At 46.6% G+C, this 6,000-nt stretch overlaps 1 protein-coding gene across 1 annotated transcript; it reads right to left on the reverse strand.

Annotated features, from left to right (window-relative positions):
• Positions 1 to 1,522: 1,522 nt before the first annotated feature.
• Positions 1,523 to 3,173, reverse strand: LOC112194189. The gene is made up of 5 exons (XM_024334435.1): positions 3,021 to 3,173; positions 2,799 to 2,928; positions 2,426 to 2,634; positions 2,180 to 2,332; positions 1,523 to 2,065 (listed from the first exon to the last, which is right to left on the reverse strand). The coding sequence occupies exons 1-5, from the start codon at positions 3,171 to 3,173 to the stop codon at positions 1,523 to 1,525; spliced, it is 1,188 nt and encodes a 395-aa protein (XP_024190203.1).
• Between the last annotated feature and the right edge of the window lie 2,827 nt (positions 3,174 to 6,000).

Consider the following 6,000-nt stretch of genomic DNA (forward strand, 5'->3'; position numbering starts at 1 on the left):
TTCTATTTTTCCCCTGGAGGGAGTTGGCCGCGCTTTGCTCTGATGACCACCTCAATCCCGGAGGATAACTCATTGGAAGGGTTGCGATGGATTATTTCCTTCCCTCCTCTTCCAGTACCAATGATAGCAGCGACGACTCAAATAAGAGGAGGGTGAAGAGAGAAAGAGGAAGAGCGATCATTTCACTAACCCCTCCGGAGATAAAGATTCAGAAATCCAGAAATTTTTAGAAGATCTGAAACCCTTACGATATTCAGCCACTGTTGGCTTTGTAATTTGCATATATGTTTGTATTGCGTTGGCCGCCAAGCCACTTTATGAATTCAAGCATATTTCTTCCTCTATTTCAATATCCTTCTACATAATGGCCTCTGGTATAGGCCTTGTTACATTCTTCTAACACTTATTGTCAAAAGAAAAAAGAAAAATGTAAAAAATTACAAAGAAGAAAAGAGATACCTAAGGCCGCGAAAACAAGCCTCAATGCATAGAGTGTTGCCCCCTAGTCTTGGTAGGTGAAGCAAAGACAGGAAAATGAGGCCACTGAAAAGACCGAAAAGGAAGGGAGGACGCAAACCAGGGAGGACGCAAACCAAGGAAGACTATGGTTGCCCTTCTTACTCCTCAGTAATAGGTGGAGTTGGTGGATCTTCGAATTCCCAAACACTGGGGTTATACTTCTTCAAGAACCTACCATTGATGTGGTTGCGGTGGAGTTCGCCATCCAAATATTTCAGGTGAAACGCCCCGAGCTCCAAAATTCTGTGAATGACAAAGGGTCCTTCCCAACACAGAGTCCACTTACAGCTGCCAGTTAGCTTCTCGTCGAAAGGAAAAATTGCTTTCCAAACTAGTTCACCCTCTTTGTAACTGCGGTCGCGCTTATCGTAGGCACAAGCGATGCGTTGCTTTTCCATCACTAAGCTATCCAAAGCCTCCAAACACTTATCGCTAAGGTCTTCATGCTCTTGCCACATAGCCTGGACATAGTCGTCACCGATCTGGTGATGCTGATCTTGGACGCGCAGGGATTGAACATTCACTTCCAAAGGGAGAATCGCATCGTGGCCAAACATTAACGCATAAAGGGTGGTGGCAATAGGGTTTCAATCAGAAGTACGATAAGCCCATAACGTCTCATATAATGTGTCGCGCCACTGGTGAGGATTCTCCACAAGCTACTTTTTCAATAGAGTAATGATGATATTGTTGCTGGCCTCCGCTTGACCATTGGATTGAGCATAATAAGGCGTGTTATGGATAAACTGGATGCCATAATCATTGACAAGCTTCTCGACATCACCACCCATGAACGCTGCCCCCCTGTCAGACACTAAAAGTCTGAGATGCCAAACCGGCAAATAATATTGCGAAAGATGAATTGGTGAATGGTGGCACTGGAGGCTTCCTTCAAAGGTTCAGCTTCCACCCATTTAGTGAAGAAATCAGTAGCGACGATGATGAACTTGTGCTGGAGTGAAGAGTATGGGTGAATCATGCCTATCAAGTCTAAAGCCCAACCTCACGCAGGCCAAGGTTTAATGATGGGTTGTATGGCAATATTAGGAATGTGCTGGACTGGTCCATGAGCCTGGCAATCCTGGCAGTTTTTCGCGAACGCGATACAATCCTTCAAAATGTTAGGCCAATAGTACCCATGTCTCCTGATGAGCCATTGCATCTTTGGACCCGCCTGATGAGCTCCAAGAAGTCGTGCAAGCCACGAAGGCAGCGTGCGTCGCTCAACCTTGAGAATTAGTTCGCGAACCCCATACTTCAAAGTAACGCCGGTAGCCAACTGAGCGAGTTCATTGGCCGCGAAGTTGCGCTCGTGAGGAATATAGTCTAAATCCACATGCTCAAATTGGGCCAGAAGTTCAAGGGTGCAATCCAAAAATGGGGCAAGCAAGTAGCTGGAGCATCTGTACTTTGCGCGAAGCTTATTGATTACGAGTAAAGAATTACCACGTACCTGGATGTCTCTGACTCCTAGTTCGAGTAACACTTCTAGGCCAATAATAAGGGCCTCATATTCATACTGGTTGTTGGTGCATCGAAACTCTAACTGGAAGGAATAGGAGAAACGATCGCCAGTTGGATTTTCCAAGATGACCCCGACTCAGGCTAGTGTCTCCGTTCTCGAGCCATCGAAATATAACACCCATGGTTGGAGTGTAACCGTGGCTTGATATAACATGGTGTACTCAGGTAAGCATGCCAGATCAGGCCAAGCTACAGTTTCAATAGCAACCTCTAAATCTCTTACCGCAGGGACGTCTAGCATGGGGTGATGATCCAGAAAGTCTGCGATGGCTTGTTCTTTCACTGCTTTCTGAGGGACATATTGTAGCTAAAATTCTGACAAAACAAGCACCCATTTACCGATGTGTCCCCTTAGGATAGGTCGCGACAACATATATTTTACCAGATCGGTCTGAGCGATGATGCAAGTAGTAAAGGATAACATATAATGTCGCAGCTTGCAAGCGGAGAAGTATAGAGTGAGGCACAGCCTTTCCATGGGAGTGTACCTTGTTTCGCAGTCTGTGAGGGTCCTACTAAGGTAAAAGATAGCAAGTTCGACGCCTGCTTCATCAACCTGAGCGAGGACACTGCCAATGGAAGCCTCTACCGCTGAAATATATAATTTTAACGGAAAACTAGCTCTGGGGGGAACTAGCACGGCGGACTTGCCAGATAGGCCTTGATCTTGTCAAATGCCTCTTGATGTTGAAATTCCCATAAAAACTCGTTATGTCCCTACAACTTCAGTAGCGGACAAAAGGGCTGGATTTTACCTGCAGAATTAGAGATGAATTGTCGCAGAAAATTGATCTTACCCAACATTCGCTGTAGCTCCTTCTTCATTCGCGGGGGAGAGGCGTTGATGACCACGTTTGCCTTATCTTCTGGAACCTCAATTCCTCTCTGATGGACTATAGAAAGTCATCTGCCTGAACTCCGAAAATGCATTTGGCTGGATTCATCTTGAGCTTGTGTAGCCGCATGCGCTCGAAAACCTTTCTGAGATCTACGATATGGTCCATTCGCTTCTTAGACTTCACGACCATGTCATCAATATAAACCTCCAAAATCTTCCCCAATATGTCATGGAAGATCAGGTTCATGGCTCTCTGATATGTGGCCCCTGCATTCTTTAGACCAAAAGGCATGACCACATACTCGAAAACTCACGCAAAGCCTGGGCAGCGAAACTCGATCTTATGTCTGTCTTCTTCCGAGACTAGAATCTGGTGGTACCCGGTAGTTTCATCCATGAAGGATAACAATTCATGCCCTGCTACTGCGTCTACTAACATATCCACGACTGGCATGGGATAAACATCTTTAGGTGTAGCCACATTAAGGTCTCTGTAATCCACACAAACTCGCATCTTGCCATTCTTCTTGTAAATAGGTACTATGTTAGATAGCCACTGATTGTACTTGGCCACCCTGATGATGCCTGATTTATGCATCTTCTCGACTTCTTCTTTAACTAGAACCTGGGTCTTCGAATTCATTCTTCGCGGCTCTTGCTTCATAGGCCTCTTGTCAGGGAGTGTTGGCAGCTGATGGCATACCAAATCCGGTGACAGGCCTGGCATATCTTCATATTTTTCGGCAAAGCAGTCCTTGAATTCTAGCGATAAGTCGATGAGCCTCTCCTTCTCGCTAGGCTCTAAGTATGCACTGATAGCCACTTCCATGGGCTCGTCTTTTGTTTAAAGATTGATCTTCTCAGTAGGGTCCCTGACCTTGGGAGGTGTGTCGTCCAATGTCGCTGGGGCGAGCTGAATGTCTTCTTCTTCCTCTTCATGGTCAGAAAGTTCCTCGTTAACTATTTCCAAGGTCGTGATTCGATCATAGGCCTCTTTTTCCACCATATACGAGGATAATCTCTTGTAGAAAGAGTGGAAGGCCTCTATCCCTTCCTCTGGAAGGTCGTAATCCATTAATTATTTAAAGGTTTGGACACAGCGTGGCCAGGCCTTTCCAGGCCTTCCTTCGTGATCGTAAGCCCCCACTGTGCTAATTCAAAGGCTGTCACCCCTGTGGGGCGGCCTTTGTCATCGATGCCACTAACTTGTAATGGAGTGATTGGCTCCAATTAGTACCTGGCATCTACCTATTTTGCAGAAACAGAGAACGGGCGAGGATCAGCCTTAATCAAATCACCCTTGTTTGTAACCCCGTTCCACATAATTAATTCTTGATGAAGAGTTGACGAAACACAATAGCTCCGGTGAATCCAGTCTCTGCCTAGAATGGCGCTATATGCTGCGTAGCAGTCTGTCACAAAGAAAGCATATACCCCTTCCGCGGGGCCGACCTTGATACGCAGGAATAATAATCCCAAAGTCTTCGTTACGGTCCCAGCGAAGTTCTTAAGTGTGAGGGACATAGACTGAATCTTCTCTTTCTTAATTCCGAGCAAGTGCATAGTCCTTGTAGTAACTACATTAACTGCCACTCCCGTATCGGCTATGATCTTGCTGACTTTGGTGCCGCCAATTTCTACTATGATATATAGAGGTCTCATATGCTGGACCATAGCAGGTGTTGGTCTTGTAAAGCTCATGACAGACTCTATGGTGTCGGCATCCCCTGTTTTCAAGAACACAGCCTCTTCCACAGGTGTCGCGGCTGCTGAGGTAATCTGCAAAGGCTGTTCACTGCCTCCTTCAGCTTCCACACACTCCTGCGCGGCAACCTGTAGTGCGTACCTCGCGGGAAGGACATAAACCATGTTGCAGGAGGTATCTAGCACTTCTGTCTCGTCCATCTCATCATCTAGGTTGAGTTTGGGTTCATCAGCTGGTATGTCAATGTTGAATTGTTTGACCAACGAAGCAACTAACAACTCCTCTACGAGGCCTTTTACCTGGCACTGCTTGTGCTCCTGAGTCATGGCAATCTGCTTTGGTAAGTCTGACCTATGTTCCTCTGTTGGGTTCTCCTTTGGGAGCGCGACTACCAGACTTTGAACCTTTTTAGGTTTCCACTTTAATGCATCAACAGTGTTGTCCTTGCCCCCCAGTCTCCTAAAAACTGAAGGTTTTGCTTCTGGCTCCTCTTGAAATAACATGCGCCTGACATGGGGTCGCCTAGTGGGCGAGCTTTCCTTCTTGGCTGGTGGAGGTGTTCTTTCTTTGGTGATCCTGCATAAAACACTAGGCTTAGAAGCCCCTGACTCTTAGCATGCTTGCTTCTGAAAATTGCTGGGAGTCACTAGTGGCTTAGCAGCTAGCGCCTCCATCTCCTTCTGATATTGCTCGAGTGATTTGACCAGTTGTTAAGGTTTAATCAGGCCTTGATCAAGAGCTTCTAGTGACCGCTTGGCCTCTCCAAACCTCCGCTGCAGCTTCCTTTTCTTGGAAGGGCTAATCTCCACTGCTATCCCCTGTCTCTGGTATACCATTTGCCTTCCTTGATGGAAGACATTGAAGCAGGTGGAATATACAGTTTCGTCAAGACATCTTTGTGCTCATTCCTAGCCCTATCATCCTGCTTCTGTTCTGCTGCAGCTGCTTTCAGTTTCTTGAACAAGTTGGAGTCTCTTAGGGATGACGACGACTCTATCCTGTCTCTTGCTTTTGGGCTCGACGGTTGATAGTTTCGCGACGGTGAGGCCCACTTGATTGGCGGGAAAGAGCCGAAACAAAATGTATGCTCGACTTCTTTGTGCTACACCTGGATGCCACATTCTTCCTTGCATCGTGAGCAACGAACCACTGGTGAGGCCTCGCCTACCTGTTTAGCTTTCTCCTTTGCAGGGGTCTCGTCCCCTTCTGTCCTCTCTTTTCGCCCCTTTGTAGTCAGATCCAAGGTTGGCTTTCTTTGGTTCTTCTTGGTCCAGTTCACATCAACTATGTTGATCTTGGTGTCTGGGGTTCAAGTCAACTAGTGCTGCAGGGATCGTTGGAGCTTCCACCTGCAAACTACCATTATTGAGCCATACTTGAATTTGGTCCTTTAGCTTCACACAGTCAGCCGTGT

The sequence above is a fragment of the Rosa chinensis genome, chromosome 3, assembly GCF_002994745.2.
Source record: "Rosa chinensis cultivar Old Blush chromosome 3, RchiOBHm-V2, whole genome shotgun sequence".
NCBI lineage: Eukaryota > Viridiplantae > Streptophyta > Magnoliopsida > Rosales > Rosaceae > Rosa > Rosa chinensis.

Bases quoted from the DNA above. Each gene is read 5' to 3' on its own strand.
- LOC112194189 (XM_024334435.1), bottom strand. From the start codon at position 3,173: ATGCCTTTTGGTCTAAAGAATGCAGGGGCCACATATCAGAGAGCCATG. The intron at 2,929-3,020 runs GTTTTCGAGCGC...ATAGTCCATCAG, and splicing joins ATATCGTAGATCTCAGAAAG to AGAGGAATTGAGGTTCCAGA. The intron at 2,333-2,425 runs GTAAAATATATG...TATGTCCCTCAG, and splicing joins TCATCGCTCAGACCGATCTG to AAAGCAGTGAAAGAACAAGC.